A 23,515-nucleotide genomic window follows, 5' to 3' on the forward strand; every position below is an offset into this window, starting at 1 on the left:
CGGCCCCGGCGCGGTCCCCGATTGGCTGTGACGCGCGGCCGGGCGAGGCCCCCGCCGGCGCCGCCGCCGCGCCCGGCGCTGGGCGGTCATTGGGCGGCGTGATCTCGCCGCGGTTCCGCGGCCCTGCCGCCGCCGCCGCCGCTAGCTGAGCGCACCGGGCGGGCCGGGCGAGTGGCCATGGCGGGCGCCGAGGACGGGCCGGGCCAGCAGCCGGAGCTGGATGAGGACGAGGCGGCGTATTGCCGGCGCTGGGGCGCGCAGCACGCCGGGGCTCGCGAGCTGGCCGCGCTCTACTCTCCAGGTAGGACCTCCGGGGCCCCCTCCGGGCCTGCAGTCACTAGCCCGGGCTACGGACAGCGATCCCGGGTTCCCCAGATGGGAACCCCAGCCTCAGGCCCCGATGCAGAACTCCAGCCGCTGCTTCTAAACTTGCAAATAGCGCCCCCCAAGTCTGGGGACCCCACCCCAGCGCCCCTTCCAAGCCCAAGCCAGAGCCCCAGCCCCGGGGCTTTCGGGATGAACATACAGTCCCTATATCAAGGAACTGCCACATCAGCCTCCCGGGCCACATACAGAGCTCCCATCGCACCCCTAGACCTGGATCCTAGCCTAAGAGCACCCATGGTTGCAAAGAGCGCCCCTAGACTTAGGGACCCCCATCCCAGGACCCTGTCTAAGCCGGACGCAGCCCTTCAGCTATAGGCACTGCCCCCGGCCTCCTAAAAGTCACATCCCATTTCAGGTTCCCCAGATCCGGAATGCACACCCTAGGGCCCCATCTGTCCCCCAGGCAGGGCCCTGGGCTGCAAACAGTGACCTCACCCCCCGCCCAAATCTGGGGACATCAGTCTCCCAGCTTTAGAACCTCAGCGCGAGGGGGCGGGGGTCCTCCCTAGTGCCCCAGACGCCGCCCTTCCCCCAAGCCCTGTTCTAGTTACAGCTTCAGTGGCCACAGCCCACCCCTTCTCCCCTCCCCCCCCGCAGAGGGGGGCCTCAGCTCGCAGTGTATTCCGGAATCCCAGGTGGTGAGGGCACAACAGATCTTCCAGTTTAAGCCCCTCCCATATGCAAGCCCCAAGTCCAGCCCTTGCCCCTTTTCCACTGCATACATTAGCTCCCTCCATTAGGACTTGGGGCTGGAGTCCGTCTTTTCCCCAAACCAGACCATAGTTAGAGACCCTTGCCCCTGTTCTGCCCTCAGACCAAGGTCCCCTGCTGTGCCTGCCACTTACACTCTCCAGTGCCACCAGCTCCCCCTCCCTCCTCTGACTTCCAGAAGAGCCCAGGGAATCTCATTGCCTGGGCGCTCTGTCCCCAGGGGTTAAGGAAGTGCTATCAACTCCAGAGTCAGGTGACTGGGAGCTGCAGGAGGCCCCTCCGCCTGAATGTCACCATCACACCAAGCTTTGTTTGTCAAACATTCTGACATCTTTCCTTTTGCCAGGGGACAGCCACCAAGCACAGCCCTTGCCTGGTGTGGGCGTGGGTCCACTATCACCTTTGGCTTTCTACTCTGACTGGCCTGGGTTTGCATACCATCTCTGCCATCACTGTCTCGGTGACCTTGGGCCATTTGCTTTTTTGTTGAGTCCTAGGTCACAGAGGCCTTTCTGGACTTGCAGTTTCATGCTCTGGGTATGAGTTTTTTGAACCCGACCTGGGCACCTGGCCCATGATGCCATATAGCCGGTGGACTTAAAACTGCCTGTACTCCCTGGGACAGGCTGGACCTGGCATCCTGACTGCTTCTTAGCTGTGTGACATGGACCAAACCACTTTTCCTCTCTGAGCCTCAGTTTCCTCACCTCTAAAAATGGATACAAAGTAAAATTTATCCATCCCTTAGTGTTTGGGGGAAGGCAAAATGAGATCATCCACTCTTTTTTTTTTTTTTTAAGTTTATTTATTTATTTTTGAGAAAGAGAGAGAACAGGTTGGGGAGAAGCAGAGAGAAAGAGTTCCGAGCAGGTTCTGCACTGTCGGTACAGAGCCCGATGCAGGTCTCGAACTCAGGACCTGCGAGATCATGACCTGAGCTGAAGTCAGACGCTTAACTGGCTGCCACCCAGGTGCCCTGAGATCAAACTTTGATGCAGTGCCTGGCATGCAGTAGGCACTCTCTATTGCTAACCCAGCAGTCTGGCGTTTCCTGTGAGTTTTGGAGTCAGCTATCTCTCCTCTCTGGTCCTCAGACTCCCCACCTGAGAATCGAGGGTAAGGATTTAAAGGCCTCCTCTGGTGTCCAGCTCTGCCCACCTAAGCAAACCCTACCTGCTTTCAACCAAATCATACCCAGGCGTCCCCAGCCTTCCCCAAGGGACTGCGATTTCTCCATTCCACCATGATTGCATCTTTGTCTCACTCTGATTTCCCCAAGTGCCCTTCACCCTCTGAAGAACAGCCCCGGAGGGATCTGAGGCTGTGGACAGGCTCCTGGTGCCCCAGACCTTATCTCCTCCTGACCTGGAGCTGGGAGGAAGCCAGGCAGTAAGGAGCAGAGGAGCGAGAGACTGATCAGACTGGTTTCTCCAAATTTCATTGGCCTCCATCTCCCTGCTCCTTTCAACCATGTGGCCTGGGGGAAGTACCTTGACCTCTCTGGACCTGACTTATAAAATGAGGGACCAGGCTCCACACATATGGAGCATCTTTGTCCCAGTCCCTGTGCTTGGCTCTAGGAGCAAAGCAGGAAACCAGACAGGAAAAATACAGGTGGCATTTTATGAAACCCACTAAATAAGGAAAATAGCTCACTGCCCAGTGGTGGCAAGCATTATGGAGTGTATCTATAAAGCAGAAAGGGGGGAAGTGAAGTGTTGTTGGGGGCAGTAACATGTTAGAGAGGGGGCAGTTAGGACTTCACTGAGTGAGTACTATTTGAACAGAGACCTGAAGATATTTGAGGAAGGATTGGACCAGATTGGGGACTTTGCAAGTGCAAAGGCCCTGAGGTGGAAGCATGCCTGGAGTGTTGGTGGAACTCCCGGGTAGGAGTCCCATGGGCTGGAGCAAAATGAGCAAGGGGAACGTAGGAGAAGCTTCTGGGTTCCAGGACTGAATTCTTGAGATTCCTGGGGCCAGAAGTGCATTGGTACTCGGACAGCTGGCAGCCATGATAAGGCGGTTCACACAGTTGACATTTCCTGAGCACTGGCTGTGCTGGACATTTTCTTCACATGCTCATTTCATACTTACTCCAGCCGTCTGAGGTACATACACCCTCAGTATTAACTCCATTTTTCGGGGAAGGAAACCGAGAGCCTCTACAGGTGTTCTTCCTAATACGTGTCCTGCTTGGGATTAGGCTTGCACCTGCCCCTAGCAGAGGTCAGCAAGGCCAGGCATGGCTTGTGTTTGATTTACCTGGCATGTCAGGAGGGCCCCGTCCAACCTGAAGACCTTTCTGGAAGCTTAGCCAAGAGTGGGGACCTGTCCAGAGTCCCAGGGCCAGTTAGCAGCAGAACCAGAACACTGGTGGAAGGAAGATGGTGTTCTAGGTTCCGTGTTCTTCCTCTTCACTGCGGGAGTGAGCCAGCCTGGGGTGGGTGTGCAGGAGGGGACCAGCGTTCCGGGTCGGCGGAACAGCATGTGTGCGGGGCCGCTGGCAGAGGGAGTGGGCCGAGTGTCCGCGGGGAGCTGTGAGTAGCCTAATCGAGGCGGCGTTGGGTGGTGGGAAGAGCAGGGGGCAAGGAGGCAGGCAGCCACAGCCGTACCCCCTGGGCCCCGAGTGTCTGGCCAAGAAGCTGGGGCCTGGACCTGCGGATCCCAGGAGCCCCCTGCGCTCAGGGTTTGGGTTTCGCGGCAGCAGCCTGCCCTGTGCTGGGCTTTGTGAAGGGCCTCTTGGGCCCAGCAGGCCTCGTGGGCCGGCGCACAGGAAAGGCAGGTGTCCAGCCTCCCAGCGGGTGCCAGCTGAAGCCTGGCTGTATATGTGCCACTTCTCGGGTGCCCCGGGGCTCCAGAGGTCGATCCTAAGGGGTCACTAGAGCCAGGGTCAAACTGCCCTGACTAACTACAGGTGCCTCCGGCCCCGAGGGACACAAAGATCTCTTAGCTTAGGATCAGGGGAAAGATTCAGTGCCCCCACAGGGGCCTGACTGAATGCAGAGACCCGGGGCCCCTCCGCTGCCCAGGCCTGGTCCCTGCCACCCCGGGCTGAGATTTCTCTCCGTCCCCCTCTGTCTTGTTCTTTTTCCATTTCTTTGTCTCTCTCCTCTGGCCGTGCCCTTTCTCTGTTTTTTTTCCTCTTTGTCTTCCTATAATCTCTCCGTGACTGTTTTTCTCTGTGTCTCTGATTCCTCTTCTCTCTCGTCTCTGTCAGTCTCTGTCCCTCTTCCTCCATCTGTCTCTGGTCCCTCCCTGCCTTCTCTCCTGTCTCCTGCGCCCCCACCTCCCTGAGGCCGAGGGGCATCAGAAGAGCAGATTATCCAGGGCTTCTCCGGCGGAAACTAGAAGAGTCGGGCCTGATGCCAAGCCCGTGGCTGCTGTGGCCTGCCCCCAGGAAAGCAAAGATGGCCGAGGCCTGGCGCCCAGCCTTCCCGGCTCCTCCAAGCCCTCAGAGCCACCAGGCACAGGCCCAGGCTCCACCCCAGGCCAACAAGCATTCGCTGCCGTAACTCAGCCCAGATGATGGACCCTGGCCAGGCCGGGGGCTGGCTCGGGAAGACAAGGCCCGGCACTCTCTGCCAGAGGTGGCCCAAGCCCTTCCATCCTGAGCAAAGCCCTTCTCTCCTGGGAGGGCCTCAGCCTGCCCATCCATAAAGTGACACCACTTAGACCACTGACCCCGCCAGGCTGACGGTCCATGCTGTGACTTGGGACCAGGCCCAGTTTCTCCTTGTGGAAGACAAGGCCAGTGGTCCGCAGCCCACAGGGGAGGGGGAGGGCTGGCCGAGCTCCTACTGGCACCACACCTGGCACACAGTAGGTGCTCAATGAAGGCCACTTTTATAGATGTACTTCTTACCGATCGAAGTTGAAGCACTTGGTCTGCGAAGGATCCAGATTCCAGAAGCCAAAGATAGACAGGATTTAGATGGGAAAATATTCAGATTTGAGGGACGTTCTCAAAGGCACGGGGAGAGAGCTGGGCTCGCTTTAGAACCCGGACAGCTCCGAACAGCCACGCTAACGTGTCCCGTTGACAAGCTCTTCGTTTTCTCCCACCGAGCCTCAGTTTCCTCGTCTGGGAGATGAAATCATAGTTCCCTCCTGGAAGGATCGAGACTCGAATGAGAGACTGTGTCTCAGGCTCAAAGCGCAGGTGACTGCAGGAAGCCACCCAGTATGAGGCAACAGGGAAGGAAGGAGACCAGGCTGAAGCAGAGCCCTTCCCCCTCTGATGGGAGCAGCCACTGCGGCTCAGGCCTGAGCTGCTCAGAGCCTGGTGTTCTCCAGGGAAGCCGGAAGTTAGGAATTTTATAGGATTTTTTTTTAATGTAGCTAATTTTTTTTTAACTGAGAGCAAAATATGCCGGAGGGAGCTGGTCTGCGGCATCTCCCGTGTGGGCTGTGCCCGGCCACCCCAGTGTTTGTCAGCCATCGTTACTGCTATTTGATCATGTCGCCGCTGCTGCAGGCCGGGGACCAGGCAGGCGGGTTGGCACTGAAGAATCACCTGCTCCTCACCCCCTCCCACGTGCACCCCCAGACTTCTGCTTCTGAGTCCCAGGCCCTGGCCACAAACAGGAACCAGAAAGGGGAAGGGCCAGCTGGGCCAGATCACAGTGGCCCCAGGTAGGGGCTCAGCCCCTGACGGAGAAGTGGAGTGCGAGGGGTTCCGGGCCCCCTCCTGCCGCTGCGGGACTGCTGTCGGCGGCCTTGCCCTTTCTGGACTTGAGCGTCCTCGTCTGCACAAGCAGGGGCCAAAAGGATGCAACCCTGGGCGTGTCCCTTCTCCTCTCTGACCCTCTGTCTTTTCACGAGGCCAGGGGCAGGTGGTGGTTCCGATTTTGGCCCAGGGCACAGTGTGCTGTGCCAGGTCCTGGATACACACCCTCCCCCCCACAAGGGAGAATGGAGTGCCTATCAGGAGCGACGGGATTCCTGCTATTTCCTTGTAAGGTGCTTTGGTGAGGGGCACCCCGAGACAAAGCCTGGCAGTTGTCCTCTAAGATTATGTATAGGAATTTGTTTATTCCATGGGCATTTATTGAGTGCCAACTGTGTGCCAGGGCCCTGGTGAGCAAGCCAGACATGGTCCTGGGCCTCCTGAATTCACATTTGGGTAGGGGCCGAGGGACGCCCTACTGGCAGTGACAGTCCCTCATGAGGGGCCCCATGTTGGGGGAGTCCAAGAGTCAGAAGCAGCATCATGGATGGCTTCCTGGAGGTGGAGGTTCCCGGTTGAGATCTGCAGGAGCATTGCCAAAGCCGCTCTGGATGAGGAGAGTAAAGGGAACAGCAGGCACTGAGGGAGAACAGACACAGGAGGCCCCTGTCTATCTACCATGTCCCCCTTCAGTTGTTAATCACTCACAGGGGCCTGCCTGGCCACAGGATCCTAGTCTGTAACTGACCAGCTTTGCAGCCTCGGGGCCACTCTGACCATCAGATCTCTCATCTGCAAAATGGCGTCACCTCAGCAGGTGGCCGGCATATAGCAACTGCTCAGTTGACGTCAAACACTTTGTGATGAGGAAATTACTGCCATTAACGATCTTCCATGCCCTTGGGACCAGCTGCCTGGGAAAATAATATCCCCAGGGGACCCGCAACACATTCTGTGTCACCCACGCAATGTTTTCATTTCCTTTTATTTATTTTTATTTTTTCATTTTAATTTACAATTACAAGAAAAGGTTTTTGGGAGAGGAGTACCTTCACAAATATAAATTCCAGGAGGAATAAGTGAAAGCCACGCTTGACTAGATAGTTCTCTCTTTTCTTTTCATACAAGAGTGGCTGCTTTTTTGCACTTGCCAATATGTCCTGGACATCTTTCATGCCCACATATAGACAGCTGCCCAGACTTGTCTTTCTGGCCGCAGAGATGCTGTGGGCCAAACTGATCTGGCTGATCCCTCAGGCGTTGGACTGTTCAGACACCTCAGACTGCAGGAGTGGATCAGCGTGTCTGAGCTCACGTGCCTTTTCAACATACGTGGCAGGAGGTGTAAAAAGACTTCACACCCATATTCTGATTTCTGGCTTCTCTTGGGAATTAGAAGTTCCGGCGCCCTGGGCCCACACTCCCACCCCCCACCCCCTTTACAGAGGATGCGTGTGCAGCCATACCCCACGGCCCCCACCCAGCCCACCTTACTGGTCCACATCACCTGCCTGGCGGCCGGGGGGTTTGGGAGCACCGCTCCTTCCCTGTGTGGTGCTCTCAGACCCCCTGCTCACGGCAAGTGGTAACCGAGGCCCATTCCTCCGAAATTCCTGACTCATCGGAGCCCTGCTTGATGGAAGCTGGGCAGGATCTGAACCTCTGGGATTGAAAGCTGCTGGTAGCACCTCCAAATAATTACCTATAAAACGCGGATAGGGGATGCCATGATGTCAGTTTGGAAAAGCTCATTAAAGTTCCCCGTGGGGTCGTCTCCCGGGAGAGCCCACCAGAGCCAGGACACAAGCGACGTCATCTGTGAAATGGCGGGGGGGGGGGGGGGGGTCTTCACGGCAGTCCCTAAGTCCCGCCTGTGGTTAGCACTGTAGACTCCCTGAGCTCAGTTGAGCTGCGCTCAGAAGAGCCCCTACAGGGTTCGACCCCGCGGCCCCGCGCCCCCGCGCCCCCGCGCTCACCTCCGGCCTCCTCCCTCAGGCAAGCGCTTCCAGGAGTGGTGCTGCGTGATCCTGTGCTTCAGCCTCATCGCCCACAACCTGGTCCACCTCCTGCTGCTGGCCCGCTGGGAGCACACGCCCCTCGTCTTGCTGGGCGTCGGTGAGTACCGATTGCCCCTCTGCCTCGGTTTCCCCTGGGGTCGGGGACCCACGCAGGTGGCAGCTCGCACGCACCTGTAATTGCGTGCGGCTGTGCGTGCCCGTGCGCGCATGTGCACCAAGTACGTGGGGTGGGAACCCCACCCCCATCTCCGTGACACCTTTGTTCCCCCTCTTACTTGGGCCAAAAATCTGGGCATCATCCTCGGTGCCTCTCTATTTCCTCCGTTCCACATCCAGACCTTCAGCAGATGCCCTTGGCATCCAGAATCTAAATCTAGTCTCCACTTCCACCGTCCCCACCCCAGTCCAGCCTCCCTTCTGCCCCGACTTGAGAGCCTCTTTCCTTGAGAGCCTCACTTTCCCCTTTGCCTCCACTGTCCGTTCTTTGCAGGTGGCCAGGGGGTTCCTATTAGCTCCTCCGTAGGGTCATGTGACTCCCCGTTGTCTGTAAACATGGAGTAAAACAGCTCCTCAGTGCAACCTGGCCCCAGTTCCTCTCCAAACATCACCTCCCTCCCCTCTTCTCTGGGACATCCTGCTCCCTCGCCGCTGGTCTCCTCATTGTGTCTCCACCATGCACTGTTGGACACATTTGTACCTCAGGGCCTTTGCACATGCTGTTCCTCTGCCTGGAACTCTCTTCCTACAGACACCTACCTGGTTCACCTCCTCATCCAGGTCTCACAGGTCACCTCCTCAGGGAGGCTCTCCCTGATTACCCCTCAAAAGTAACAGCCTGGCCATACACCATCTCCTCAGCATACTAGGTTATACAATATATTTCTCTGTTTGCTATCTGTCTCTCTCCACTCAAATCTCAGCTCCCTGAAAGTAGAGATTCTTGTGTGCTCACTGTTGGGTCCCCAGCCCCACGCAAGAGGTCTGGCACACAGTAGCTACTTAGTAAATATTTATGGAATTGGGATGAATGAATGAGCAGGCTGTAACTTACAGTACATGCTGAGTGTTTCCCATTGGTCAGTCCTCCCCCGTCTGCGGCCTGGGAGGTGGGTGCTACACTTGCCATCATTTTCTGGATGAGTCAGCTGAGGCTCAGAGAAGGGCCCGGCCGGCGTCACACCTCAAGCCAGAAGCGCAATATAGTTCTTCATTGACCGTCTCCGCTCCCAGGTCCCGGGGTGACTCCCTTCCTTCCTGTCTGCACACCAGCCTCTCCTCTGCCCTTGAACTCAGCCACTCATCCCCTCCCCTGCTCCAGCTACCAGGCTGAGGGGGGCAGGTGTGCCCTTGGTCTGTCCGCCTGGCCCTCCCTAAGTGTTCAGCTCCCACAATCTCATTAAAAGCACTCTGGCTGCCTAAGCCAATAGTGCTCAGGCTGCCTAATTGAACCATCTGGGTCTGCGTTGGGGTGGGCGTGTGGTGGGGGCGGGCCAGCTGGAGGAGGGAGAGCTGACCCATCCGGTGCTGGGGAGCCTGGGCCCCCCACCCCCGTCAGGAGCCACACCTGCCCCCCTTGCCCAGAGGTGAAAGGGATCCACGCCTGCAGCCTCTCTGCCGCAAAGTACTACATTCAAGGGCAGGAACGTGGCCAGCATGAGCCCTGATGCCCTATCTGGGGGGTGGTTACAAGTGGGCTCCGGGGTCAAGTCCCAGCTCTACTGCCTCGTGGCTGTGTGGCCTTGGGCAAGTGTCGTTGCCTCTCTGAGCCTTGTTTTCCACACCTGTAAATCGAGGCTGCTTGAAGCACCTGCCTCCTTGGGCTGCTGCGAGGGCCAAACGCAGGGGCATGTAGCTGCCAAGGGGCCAGTGACTGAACAGAGGTGGGGAGGAGACCCCACGCGACACACCACAGGTGAGGGCTTGGACCTTCCACCACAGTGGTCTCTTTAGCAATAGAGTATTTCACAAGTGCCTACTGTGCGCCAGGCCGCATGTTGAGCTCTTTTAACTCTAGGTGGCAACCTAGCAAGGAGGTTCTGGCCGCCGTCCTCTGAAAGGCCGGGCGACCAGGACCCGGGATCACACGTGCAGACCCACCCAGCTCTGGAGCCACAGACCCTCCCAGCAGGGCCTGCACAGCCTGCAGCGAGCACTGGGGCGGGGGGGGGGCGGGGGGGGCGGTCAGAGCCCAGGTGTGTGTCATGTAAGGCGAGAGAACGGGTGTCCCAGGCAGTCACCACCTCCCTTCCCTGTTTGGGATCAGAGCTTCCAGGGCCCAACCCGGGACCTCCGTGGCTGTCCGGCCACCAACTGTGCCACCAGCTCCCCCGTCCCACACCTTTGCCTCTGAGCCGATAAGAGCAGACACTCTCCTGATAGTGGTGTTTGCACAGTCCCTAATCGATGGAAGTAGCCACCCTGATTTGTGTGCTGACACGCAGGAGCGGGGCACCGTGCCAGCCTGCGGAGCCCGCCTCCAGCGCTGCCAGGCCCCGGAAGCGAGGGGAGGCAGAAGCATGGAAAGGCACCCAGCTAATAAACACAGACCGGTGATGCAACGCTGGGAAGCAAAACCCAGATAAGAGAAGAGCTGGGGAAGAGTTGAGAGGTCAGGGAAGGCCTTTCTGGAAAAGTGACATTTGCAGGGAGATGGGAAGGAGGTGAGGGTGGAGGCCAGGCAGGTACCTTGGGGCGGGCCAGCAGGGAACAGCGGGTGCAAAGTCCCAGAAGCTAGTATGTGCCCGGAGAAGAGGCGGGAGGCCGGCGAGGCTGGAGAAAGTTGGTCAAAGGAAAAGCAGTTGGCGGCAGCTGAGAGAGGCAGGGTGCGGATTACGCAGAGCCGAGGGCTGGACTTGGGGTTTAAGTCTACGGCTGTGCGGAGCCACTGGGGAGTTGCCCGTAGGGAGCTGACATCCACTGGTGCTGTGGGCAGGAGGGGTGGGGGCGGGGAGGAGCGGAGAGGAGGCGAGGACGGAGGCGGCGCAGCAGCCTCACATTTTCAGTGAGCTGTGCGAGGCCAGGGGCCGGAGCGCCCTGTCCTGCTGGCTGTGAGTGGCGACCCACAGGCTATGATGGAAGGGACGAGGCTGCCATCGGCAGAGGTGGGAGGAGGCAGCTTGAGAGATTGGAAATCCAAGTCTGGAGCCTGGGAAGGTGGCTGCAGATAGAAATCTGGGGGTCCTCGAGGTAGAAGAGGTGTTTGAAGCCCGGATGCTGGCGGAGAGCCCCCAAGGGCTGAGTGTGAGCGGAGGAGGGGCCCAAGGCCCCGGTGCTTGCTGGGGGGTGCGGAGTAGGAGGAGCCGGTGCTTGCTGGGGGTGGGGGGTGGGGAAGAGGGAGCCTGCCGAGAGGGGGAGGGGGCTGCAGAGCCCAGGGGGAGAAAGTGGCTCCAGGTGCTGAGCAGAACCAGCAGTATGGAGGCAGCAAGGGGACCACCAGATGTGGGCACGTGGAGGTCATTCGTGACCTTGACAAGGACTCTGTTGTCGTGAGCGACACAGAGGACAAATGGCCCTGGGAGCCTTGAGCTGTTGGCTGCACCTGGAGAAAATGGAGGGAAAGCGTGGGTACCCATGAGCTGGCCCATGAGAAACTGGTAAGAGTTTTTTGACAGGTGGGTGGAGAGGGTGCTCTGGGCAAAGGGAGCACAGTGAGTGCAAAGCCTGGTTATGAGGTCAGAGGTCCCATGGGCTCAGGTGAAGGGAGGAGCCTGGGCTGGGCTGAACGAGGGTGGAGCTTATGGGACAGTCAGCAGGGCCACTTCTGTCCCCGCTCACGGTCTCCACACCAGCCCTTAAGGCAGGCAGCGGCTAAGAAGTCCCAGCTGGGTGACCTGTGGCGAGGTGAAGGCCCCAAGGGACCCCAAGGTCACCCAGTGAGTCAGGGTAGCCAGGTGTGAGTCCTCGCCCATCCCATGCCCTGGGGTCCAGCACCCTGCACGTGGGGTGCTAACAGGGCCTTGGCTGCCCCCGGCACAAGCCAGCTCCAGACACTGCCACCTGCACAGGACAGAGAAGCTCTGTGCGCTCGCCTCTCCGGCCCCCACTAATGCCCACTCAGGCACCAGGCCTGGAGTCCCAGAGTCACTGCTCCAGAAACACCCACTTGCAGAGGCCCGGGGGCCACAGAGCCCAAGGAGCAGGCTGTTTGTCCCCTCCAAAAAAGAACTCCTGACATCTGTCCAAAGCACACATCCCTCCCTGCTCGGCAGCCTGAGAAGGCCAGGTCGTTTGACAGATGGTAAGACTGAGGCCTGGAGGGTGGTGATACCTAAACTACTAACTCCTAACTCTAGCTACCATGGGGCTTACCATGCCACAAGGACTCACTTCACGTGCATTAGCCCGGTTTATTAATCGACTGTACTGAAGTAAGTGCTATTAATGTTCCCATCTCCCAGACCTGGACATGAACTCAGCATCATCGCGAAGGGCCCTCACAGTGGTCCCCGGCCACTCGCCAGCAGCCCTGACTGCCCTTGCCCTCCGAGTCCCAGTCCTCTTCTGAAAGTTGGGATGTGTTGGGCCTCATCACTATGGACGTGAAATGAGATGATGCAGTTTTTCAAAAACAGACTTAGGGCGCCTGGGTGGCTCAGTCGGTTGAGCCTCTGACTTTGGCTCAGGTCGTGATAACAAAATTTGTGGGTTCAAGCCCCAAATAGGGCTCTGTGCTGACAGCAAGCTCAGAGCCTGGAGCCTGATTCAGATTCTGTGTCTCCCTCTCTCTCTGACCCTCCCCTGTTCACGCTGTTTCTCTCTCTCTCTCAGAAATAAATAAAAAATATTTGAAAAAAAATAGACTTTATTTACTAGAACAAAAGGAGCAGCTAGTATGGAGAGTTCCTATACGCCCTATGCCCCCCAGCTTCCGCTGTTGTCAACATCTTAAATTTTACATTCGCCTCATACATTTGTTACCATCAACGTACCAATATGGATACAGTATTACGAATTGAAGTCCATAGTTTATTCAGATTTCCTTAGTTTCTACCTAACGTCCTTTTCCTGTGCAAGGGTCCTATAGAGGATTCCACTCATTAGTTTTCAGGTTCCTTTAGGGTCCCCATGGCTATGACAGCGTCTCGGACTTTCCTTGTTTTGGGGGACCTTGACAGTTTTGAGGAGCCCTGATCTTTTAAAAAATTTTTAACGTTTATTTTTTACTTTTTAAAATATTTATTTATTTTTGAGAGCGAGATAGAGTGTGAGTGGGGGGAGGAGCAGAGAGAGAGGGAGATACAGAATCCAAAGCAGGTTCCAGGCTCTGAGCTGTCAGCACAGAGCCCAAAGCAGAGCTTGAACTCAGCAACCACGAGATCATGACCTGAGCCAAAGACGGATGCTTAACCGATTGAGCCACCCAGGCGACCCGAGGCCTGATGTTTCTTTTTTTTTTTTTTTTAAAATGTTTTATTTATTTCTAGGAGGGAGACAGACAGCATGAGCAGGGGAGGGTCAGAGAGAGAGGGAGTGACAGACTCTGAAACAGGCTCCAGGCTCTGAGCTGGCAGTCAGCACAGAGCCCGACGCGGGGCTCGAACCCACGAACCGCGAGATCATGACCTGAGCGAAAGTCGGACGCTTAACCAACTAAGCCACCCGGGCGCCCCTGAGGCCTGATGTTTCATAGGATGCCTCACTACAGGAATCTGTCTCACCCTTTTCTTAGACCATGTTGTATGTTTTGGGGAGGAAGAGCTGAGAGGCAAGGTTACCATTTCCATCACATCATAGCCAGAGTATATTCTATCAACAAGACTTAAGACTGTGATGTTGACCTTGACCACCTGGCCTGAGTGTTTGTCAGGTTTCCCCGCTCTAAAGTTACTTCCTCCCCCGCCCCTTCCATACTGCATCCTCCCTGGAATGATTTGTCCCTGGGCACAGCCCATATTTAAGGTATGAAGAGTTCTGTTTCAATAATACATTTGTAACACCTTTGACGTACTGCCTGGCCCACAGGAAGCACTCCACAAATGTTAACGACTATCACAAATGTTTTTCTAATATTGTTTTTATTATTATCATTCTTTTCATCTGTAAGGATTAAATGCTTAGGACGATTAAGAAGATAAGACGTATAACCGGCTTAGAACTGCCTTGGTACAGTTTAGGGATTAAAAGAGATAAAACATTTAGGGTGCTGGCACGGGGCCTGGTACCTATAAGTGCTCAATAAATGTTGAGTAAAAATAAATAAATAAATAAATAAATAAATAAATAGGTGGCATCTTTATGACGCAATGACGGCAGGTGTTTGCCTCCAGGTTTGGGTAGGAATGTTCACAGCAGCTTGACTCCTCGCAGCTTTACGCTGATTAACTCGGGATATTTACTGAACCCCTAATAAATGCCAGGAACCAGGAAAGAAAGACAGGAGACAGGAAATGCTGGAAGATGCAGGTGGTTATAATGTCAAACACTCAGCAGATGTTTGAACAGAGACCTGGAGGAAGTGAAGGGGTGAACTGTGCTACACCCTGGGAAAGAATGTTCCAGGCAGAGGGAGAGGTGTGTGAGCGTGTGCAAGGGAAAAGGGAATAAGCCAGTACGGCTGAGGTGCCGCAAGCAGGGAGAGCTATGGGGGCAGCACTGGGATGTTAACCTTGCACAGGTAGTTAGCCACCCTGCCTCAGTTTCCCCGCGGGTACAGGAGTGGTAGTGCATCCTGCTGTGTTAGATTTGGACCTCAAGGCAGGTTAAGAGCCCAGCTCTGCCATTTGCCATCTTTGTGGCCTCGGCCCAGTTAAAACTTCTGTTCTCCAGGCCTCTGTTTCTACTGCTGCAAAGGGGGAATGACGAGGGTACCCACTTCAACCAGATCGTGAGAATCCACTGAGATCAAGCACGTAAAGCACTGTGTCTGGCACTGCAGGTGCTCAATAAATGGCAGCCACTATGTTTTTTGTAATCATCATTCCCCTCTAGCTAAAGGAAACTGGGGCACAGAGAGGTTGAGTATCATGCCCGATGTCACACAGCTAGTGAGGGACAGCTGCAATTTAAGTCCAGCTCTAACAGCTCTTAACCTCTATGTGATACTGAACCTTCAAGCGAGTGGATGATGTTGGGGTCTTTCCGGGAACCCTGTCCAGTTCAGAACACATTGAGAACAAAGACAAGGAAAAGGCTGCCAGAGGCCAAGTTATCACATTTATAGTGATACAAGCTCGGTTGGGGAGGAAGGCATGGCTTGTGTCTGCACCTGAGGGATCTTCTGATGACAGACCCCAAAAGGACGTATCCATCTATTCACTGGCAGCACCGGAGCTGAGTGGGTGTCCCTCTGTGGCATGATTGGGGGTCAGAGAGAAAGGCACAGTCAGCTCCTAATAGGAAAAGTGGAGCTGATGTGTGCATGCCCAGTTCAGTCCCTCCAGGCCCAGCAAGCAAACGAGTCCCCATATATCCCTGAGCAGAGCAAGTAAAGGGACAGGGTGTTCTGCCTGAGGCTCCATTCACAGGGAAGAAAACATCCCAAGTAGAGAAGGGACACCACCCCCATAACGAGTGAGTGAGCAAGCTAGTGAATGAATGTGGGACTCCTAATTTGGGGCAAAAGGTGGGCATGACTGTCACCCTCCGGGTCCCCTACCTGACCCACCCACCTCTTGTCCACAGTTGCAGGCGCTCTCATTGCTGACTTCTTGTCTGGCCTGGTGCACTGGGGAGCTGACACCTGGGGCTCCGTGGAGCTGCCCGTCGTGGGGAAGGTGAGTATGTTGACCCAGCCCTGCAGCCCAGCTCGTATCTCCTCCAGAAGAAGGCTGAACTGTGTGACATTGGGTGAGCCCTTCCTCTCCGAGCCTCTGGTTTCCCTGTGTTAAAGATGGAAACCATCATTCCAGCCTGACCCCATGCCCCTCCTCAGGGACCAGAACAGACTAGAACCCCCGCCCCTGGGGTTTCTAGCATGAGGATAGAGAGCTTTGAACCCCTGGAATTTGGGGACCACATCTTATTCTCCTTTGCCAGCCCTGTGGCACCTCACCACTTGTTTTAATTGAACTTTTATCTTGCATCACACTTTTTTGGTTATGACAAAATCCAGTACAAACAGCCTTAACCAAACAAAGGTATTGGTTCATGGAACTGAAAAGTTCAAGAGTAGAGCCAAGTGAAAGCATGGCCAGGTCCGGGAGGACAGACAGACCATGTTCTCACGGCTCCGTCTCTCTCCATGTCTGTCCCTGCTTTCCTCTCTGTTGGCTTCCCTGTCACATAGGCCTTCCCTTCATCCCGCCTGCACGGCCCCCTTCAATGGGAAGAGAACTCTCCTTTCCCACAGTTGCAGCCAAAGTCCCATGGCTCACTCCCATTGGCCCAGCTCAGGTCACGTGCCCTGTCCATCACTGGCAGGCGACCTGAGATGCTCTGATTGGCCAGGCCAGGGTCACGTGCTCACCTTTAGGAGGTGGAGGGATCCGCCCCATCGAAACAGAATGTACCAACAGAAGAGGAAGAGGGGGAGGCCGTTACCAGAAGGAGGGGCTTGGACACTGGGAAGACATAGAGGGGTCTGCCCGCCACGGAGAGGGGCCTCCCCAAGTGCAGCTGAGTGGGGAAGAAGGGTGGGGATGGTCTCCAGCTCCCCTCACAGCCCTGCTGGGGAGACTGAGGCCCGGAGCGGGGCGGTTCCATCTGTAGCACGGTGGAATGTTCTGGCATCCTAAAAGCAAGGAGGTGAGCCCGAGTCCAGTACGCGCAGCAGCTGGTGGACAGAGGCTGGCCTCCACAGGCTGACCGCTCGGCGCATCCCCTCTGCCACCCTCCCCTCCACCCCAGGCTTTCATCCGACCCTTCCGCGAGCATCACATTGACCCCACAGCCATTACGCGACACGACTTCATCGAGACCAACGGGGACAACTGCCTGGTGACACTGCTGCCTCTGCTAAATATGGCCTACACGTTCCGCACCCAGAGCCCGGGTGAGCGTGCCTGCGGCTGGAGGGGGCTGCAGGGGGCTGTGGGGACCGGGTCCCCTCACTACAGTATAAAAAACTTTCAGTTACCCTGTCCCGCTGGCACATTTGACAGAAACATCTGTGCTTCCAGCTTCTCTTGAACAATCCAGCCCGGCCATCCTGGGCCCTTGTTCCCATTTGGCCTCACTGGGCGGGAGCTGAGCTGCGGCCTCCCTGCACACAGTCCCCATTTCTCCCTGCTGTCCTGGACCCGGACCGACTTGTTCACCTGCATGACCTGCCTGGCCCCGAAGGCGGCTGGCTTAGCGGGGGGAACACAGGCAGTGAGCTCGGGAAGTTCTGACTTCTGATATGTGCCCCACCTATGTGAAGGAAGGAGCTTGTCCCAAAGCAAATCATTTCGCCTCTCAGAGCCTCAGTTGCCTCATCTGCCAGATGGGCAGAAGGGAGGGAGTGAATATTTCCTCCGTGCCAGGTATTGTTCTAACTTGATACCTCGTTGGTCCTTAGAGCCTCCCTTTGTGGGGAGATGGGCATGGTGGGTGCTGCGGTGCCGCCATGCCCGCTTGCCCACATATGCACCTGTCTCCCAGTTGCTCACTGCTCCCAGCTGTCCCTTCTGAGAACCTCCAGCACAGGCCCCTCGTCTCCCCTGGGGATGAGCCCAAAGCCAAAGCATAAAGTGACAGGAAAAGCCGACAGAAGACCAGCCCTCTCACCTCTGGGCAGCACCAACTCTCCAGAGCCTTTCGCCCTCCAGAGCTGCCCCCAGGATCAGGCTGAGACAAGACTCCCCCAAACCCCTCATTGCTGAGCTCACCCCCTGCTTCCCCCCTCCCTCAGATGTTTTTCCCGAACAGAGGATCCCTTCCCCACCCCCACCCCTCGACATGAATCCTTGTCTCAGGCTCCGCTTTTGGGAACCTGGACAAAGACTTATTCCCATGTCAGTGATGATGAAGTTGAGACTCAAAGAGGCAGAGCAGCTGACCCAAGCTCGTGTAGCCAAGAAATGTCAGAGCACGGACCTGAGCCCAGCTCTGCCAGACTCCAGACCCCACATTTGTAACTATTTCTTATGCTTACTCCATTATCTGCCCACCGAACAGAAGAGAAGACTGAGACCCAGAGGGGAGGCTGAACTTGCCCGAGACCATGGGGGAGGGTGGAAGGAGGCCAGGGAGCTGCCCAGGGGCAAGTGGTGAGGGCCAGGCTGGTGGTGGCCCTGCCTCATGACAGCTGCGTGGCCCTGTGGGCACCACCCTCTCCCCCCACCCTGCAGAAGCCCTGGAGCAGCTGTACCCCTGGGAGTGCTTCGTTTTCTGCCTGATCATCTTCGGCACCTTCACCAACCAGATCCATAAGTGGTCGCACACGTACTTCGGGCTGCCACGCTGGGTCACCCTGCTGCAGGACTGGCATGTCATCCTGCCACGCAAACACCACCGCATCCACCATGTCTCACCCCACGAGACCTACTTCTGCATCACCACAGGTGCGGCCACGGGCTGGGGTGGAAGAGACTGCCCCGCCCCCGCCCCCTCCATCCTCAGGGTGAGGAGGGCAGAGGTCACAGTACGAGGTCATAGAATCCGGGTCCTGCAGGAACATGCTCCCGGAACGCACATGGACCGAGCCTAGGTGCTGAGGACACACAGTCCAAGAGAGACAGCCTTCCCCACCCCCACCTCACAGAGTCGTGATTTCAACCACCCATCCATCCAGCAGATATCTGTTGAGCACTTCCTATGTGCCAGGCACTGTCCTGGGCTTAGGGTCCAGCACTGAACAGACAGGCAAAAACTCCCTGCCTCTATGGTACTCACATTCTAATAGGGGACATTCCATTTAACCATGCTGACTGCCGCGGAGCAAACTAAAGCAGAGGGCAGGGCAGGGAAATGGGGGGCTTTACCCTTTAAGTTAAAGGTGGTCAGAGGAGGCCTCACGGAGGAGACATTTGACCCGAGGGAGAAACTAACGCAGATCTGGAGGAAGGATGGTGGATATAAGGGGCCTGAGTGAGGAACACACCGGCCTGCTTGGTTTGAGGAACAGCGAGGAGGCCAGTGTGGCTGGAACAAAGAGCATTAGGGGCAGTGTGCAGGAGAGGTGACAAAAGTCCAGCCGTGAGAAGTGCTCTGGGGGACACGAAGCCGGGTGAAGGGCAGAGTCAGGGAGTAGGGAGGCACGAGTGTAGCTATTCATAGGACGAGGTCAGAAATCGGCAGGGGGTGGGGGCAGCATGGGAGGGACCCTGCAGCCAAATGATGACAAAGGGAGTTGGAAGTACAAAGGTCCTGAGGCAGGAATAGGCCTGGTGAGACAGGAACAGGAAGGAAACCCACCTGCCGTCAGTAGTTAGAGGCCCAGTGCCAAAGGAGTGAGGTGAGTGGAGCAGGTTTTCTGGGGTCGGCTGGCACCTGTCAAGTTCAAGGGTGTCACAGGTGACCCAGCTGACAGCAAGGCAGGCCAGCTTACGTTCACCTCTCTGCTCTTCCGTATGCGTCTTCGGGAAGCAAGCCTCCCTGGATGTCCTTTTTTCTCGCGCACAGCGTGCGGCTGCAGCCACCTCCATACGTGGGACTGTCACAGGGCCAGGGTGTGAGTGCCACCGTGACAGCTGTGAAGTGCTTGGCCTGTAATAAGTACCTGATAGGTTACAGCTACTAGTTTTTGCAGGAGGAGCGGTGCCTTGTCCTTCTGGAGGCAGAACTGAGAAGCACAAAAAATTACTCTCTGTGTGCCTTAAAGTCACGCTCGTGGAGAGCAGGTGGAGGGTTAGAGATAAGGCTGCTGAGACCCGTCAGCGGCTCAGCCGAGCCTGGGCAGTCGTGGTTTGGCCCCTCACTGATGGGGACACTCCCCTCCCAGCCGGTCTTCTCATGTGGAAAATGGGAGTATCTACGATTTGGGTAGGAGGCTATCCTACAGAGGAAATAAGATTGTAAGCGATACTTATTGAACATCTACTACATGCCAGGCACCATCCTAGACACCGGGGATCCACGGAGGAAAACGGTTCTGCTCAGAGCAGATGCTCTAGGTGGGAGTCAGGGAGAAAAACGAACACAAAACAGGGAATGGTTGTAGGTTACCATAAAGGATCTAAAGAAACAGAAGAGGGTGGTATGGCCGAGGAAGGCTTCCTGGAAGAAGTGGCAGTTGAGCCCCAGTGATAGGAAATGGCTGCCACCATGCCTGGCATACAGTGAGCACTAGGTAAGAAAGCGAATGGATGAGGGGACGAAGGCACGTGTGAGCAGCCCTGAGCCCACTGATGGGAGGTCACCATGCCCTCGGTCAGCCCTTGTCCCCTGCCCTCTACGGACTCCTTGTGGCTCCTGCCCCCGGCAAAGCCGGCTTTCCTTGGTCTCCTCAACTGCCACTCTCCCGTTCAACACGCTGGTGCCCTGTCTCCCCCCGCAGGCTGGCTCAACTACCCTCTGGAGAAGATAGGCTTCTGGCGACGCCTTGAAGACCTCATCCAGGGCCTGACCGGCGAGAAGCCCCGGGCCGATGACATGAAATGGGCCCAGAAGATCAAGTAATGCCTCCGAGCCTGCTGCCTCGTTGCCAGCCCTCCCGAGCCCCCTAAACCGAAGCCATCTGCCAAATTCCAGCCTCCTGTGCTGGCCCCTCCACGTGGAGAGGGCGCCTCCTGGGCTGGGCCCGGGCACCCCCAGCCCACCCCTCGTGACACAGAATACTTGAGCCACTGATTTTTCATTTCCTTTTTTTTTTTCCTTCATTTTCTCTCCTTGGCCCCTCCCCAGCCACCTGAGCTGTTCTGTCTCCAAGCCTGACTCTGCAGAAAAAGGAGCTCCCCCCCCGCCCCTGCCAGCCATTTCTTGGGTAGAAGAGACACTCACCCACTCCCTGCACTCCTACAGCACCCCCCCCCCCACCTCACTGGGCAGCCCTTCGGCGTGGCTGGCGTTGGGGCCGCTGAGTCGTCTTCCCTGTCTCTCCTTGTTTGCCCCCAGTGGTCTAGAAGCCCCCGGGCACACCTGAGTGTCCCTGGAGCATTTGCCCCGCCATGGCCCTGTGCACCGACCCTGAAGACCTGAGTGGGTAGACAGCCCCAGGCGCCACCTTCAGCCTAGCCCGTCCACCCAAGGATGACGGAGCGCAGCAAGGGTCTGAGGGCGGCCGGCCAGCAGAGGCAGGAATCCCCTGCCCCGAGTCGGGACCCCCTTCTCCCCTGCCCGTCCCCCACCTGCCCATGTGATTCCAGCCAGAGCTGATACTTCTAATCAGAGGGTGTCTTCACAGAGTGCAGCCCCTGCAAAGGGTCTTGCTAGTTTGGAAGGGGACACGGTGTCCCCTCTGGCTAGGTGAATGTCAGAGAAGGAAGAATGGGGCATGTTTGTTTTGGTTTTTTTTTTTAAAGGTGCTTGCTTGTTTAATGTAAATAATAGAAAGCCTTAATATCTTTTCTGTAACACGGAGTAATATTTTAATGTCATGTTTTGGATGTACATAATATATTTATAACAAAGCAGCAAGAGTCTACTTAACCTCGGCTGCCTCGTGTTTCCTGGTTGGCTGGGGGAAGTGGGGGGCGGGTGGTTAAGGATCCTGGAGAGTAAGACCCCACCTCTACCCCCATTCCCAGCTCCCTTCCCCCACCCTTGGGCTCAGAAAGGGGTTTTTTTCACCTGAGACAGTGAATTACTGTTGCCATGTGCTCCAGCCACTTTTGGAGGTGACCCACGGTTGGGTGAGGAAGGGTCTTGCAAGAATCATGATAACAGAGTAATGAAGGCTGATCCCTGTTAGTGAGTTCCTTTAGCAAATGTATTGGCACCTCGTGTGTGCCAGGCTCTGACCTGGACACTGGGACACAGCACTGAACAGACAGACAATGACTTATCCTGGTGGGGCTGACCTCCTGAGAGACAATAAACATATATAAATGCACATGTACATTCAGATGGTGATTTGTGAACAAAATCAATACTGAATCACATTGGAAAAGCAGGGTGGGGCTGCTTTGGCAGGGTGATCAGGGAGCATCTGAGGAGGTGACATCTGACCCCAGACCTGTAGGAGATTGAGCCAGCTAGGGGAAGAGGCCAGCAGACTGGACCAAAAGTGCAAAGGCCCTGAGGCAGGAACAAGTTTGAGGTTTTTAAGAAACAGTGGGGCTGGACTAGAGTGAACAAGGGCAAAGTGGAAGATAAGGTTGGAAAGATAGGGACTTGTTATATGGAGCCTCACAAGCTGAGAAAGTTGGGAGATACTGGACATTTCAGATAAATATCTTGTTCACTTATTCATTGAGCAAGTAATTATAAGGCACCTCCCATGTGCTAGGCACCGAGGTTCGGAAGTGTACATTACAATCAATATCTAGTCTGAGCTTGATACTTTCTGCAGTATTAGCCCAAAAAAAGATGTTAGTGACAGAGAAATGATAAAATACTCTTTAGAGTGGTCACAGATAAAGTTTTTTTTTTTAATGTTTATTTTTGAGAGAGAGACAGAGTATGCGTGGGAGAGGGGCAGAGAGAAGCAGAGACACAGAATCCGAAGCAGGCTTCAGGCTCTGAGCTGTCAGCACAGAGCCTAACCCAGGGCTCGAACCCACGAACTGTGAGATCATGACCTGAGCTGAAGTTGGATGCTTAACCAGCTGAACAACCCAGGTGCCCCAGATAAAGCCTTTTTTTTTTAATTAAAAAAAAAATTAATGTCTGTTTTTGAGAGAGAAACAGAGCATGAATGGGCGAGGGGCAGAGAAAAGGGAGACACAGAATCTGAAGCAGCCTCCAGGCTCTGAGCTGTCAGCACAGAGCCTGATGCAGGGCTTGAACTCAGAAACCGTGAGATCATGACCTGAGCCGAAGTCGGACGCTTCACCAACAGAGCCACCCAGGCGCTGCATAAAGCATTTTTTTAAAGGTGACCCAGTACTTCATTTTCCTTAAAGCATGCCCACCACTAGATTTGATTTGTGACTGGGGATCCCAAAAGGAAGGGGAATTAGAATTCGATTCATTAATAACAAAACAAGATCTTAAGTAAAAATAGCTAAAATCATTTTACTAACTCCTGTAACTAAAAAGTTGAGTTAGTAACTGACTTAAGTTAGGCAGGACCCAAGGGCTCAACGTGATTCACCAGACCTTGGTCAATCTAGTTCTGGTTTTCTCTAAGTTGAGACTCGAGATTGGACCAGCTCTGCAATCTCAGTGGAAAAGTTTCCCCGCCCAGTGGGTGCAGCAGAAGCCCAGGGCAGGTTCTCACTGGGACAGATTGTGACTTGTGGTGCACTGTTCTGATTGGCCAGGTTTGAAACACCTTCACCCAGAACTGCATGGATGGGAACACTTCCCAAGCCACAGAATGAGAGGAGGGAGAGATAGTTCCACAAAGAAAAGGTGAGGTGTTATCAAAGGAAGTCTACCGTGGATGGGGCAGACAGCCAAACTCTGCAAGAGCCAGATAAGCAGCCTTGGGTCTGCAAGAGTTGGTTTCCTGTTCACAAGCCCTGGTGGGGAGATTTTCCAGGCCTACCAACCTGTGTTAATTACCCTGGAGCAGCAAAAATACAGCCTAAGTCCAGAGAGGTGAATTGACTGCCCAAGACGGCACAGCTAGTAAGGCAGAGCCTGGCCTCATACACAGACTAGTCTTGCTGCTCCTGGATCCCAGGGGCTGAGAGGACACTTTCAGAACCAGATGGAGGTCAGTTTCGTGTCCGGTCTGATTGTGTTGGGGTCATTTGTGAGATAACGGGTGTTGCAAACAAGCGCCTATGAAGGCCAGGCAGGGGAAAGTGCTCATATCTCCGGAACG

At 55.7% G+C, this 23,515-nt stretch overlaps 1 protein-coding gene across 1 annotated transcript; it reads left to right on the forward strand.

Annotated features, from left to right (window-relative positions):
* Positions 1 to 77: 77 nt before the first annotated feature.
* LOC120230415 (plasmanylethanolamine desaturase) lies at positions 78 to 21,634 on the forward strand. Its single transcript, XM_039229990.1, has 6 exons — positions 78 to 301; positions 7,763 to 7,882; positions 15,406 to 15,497; positions 16,570 to 16,714; positions 17,994 to 18,206; positions 20,141 to 21,634. The coding sequence occupies exons 1-6, from the start codon at positions 178 to 180 to the stop codon at positions 20,260 to 20,262; spliced, it is 816 nt and encodes a 271-aa protein (XP_039085921.1). The 5' UTR covers positions 78 to 177; the 3' UTR covers positions 20,263 to 21,634.
* Positions 21,635 to 23,515: the final 1,881 nt, after the last annotated feature.

Source organism: Hyaena hyaena, unplaced genomic scaffold (assembly GCF_003009895.1).
Source record: "Hyaena hyaena isolate Hyena2069 unplaced genomic scaffold, ASM300989v1 scaffold_42, whole genome shotgun sequence".
Taxonomy (NCBI): Eukaryota; Metazoa; Chordata; class Mammalia; order Carnivora; family Hyaenidae; genus Hyaena; species Hyaena hyaena.

Bases quoted from the DNA above. Each gene is read 5' to 3' on its own strand.
- LOC120230415 (XM_039229990.1), top strand. From the start codon at position 178: ATGGCGGGCGCCGAGGACGGGCCGGGCCAGCAGCCGGAGCTGGATGAG. The intron at 302-7,762 runs GTAGGACCTCCG...CTCCTCCCTCAG, and splicing joins GGCCGCGCTCTACTCTCCAG to GCAAGCGCTTCCAGGAGTGG. The intron at 15,498-16,569 runs GTGAGTATGTTG...CCTCCACCCCAG, and splicing joins AGCTGCCCGTCGTGGGGAAG to GCTTTCATCCGACCCTTCCG.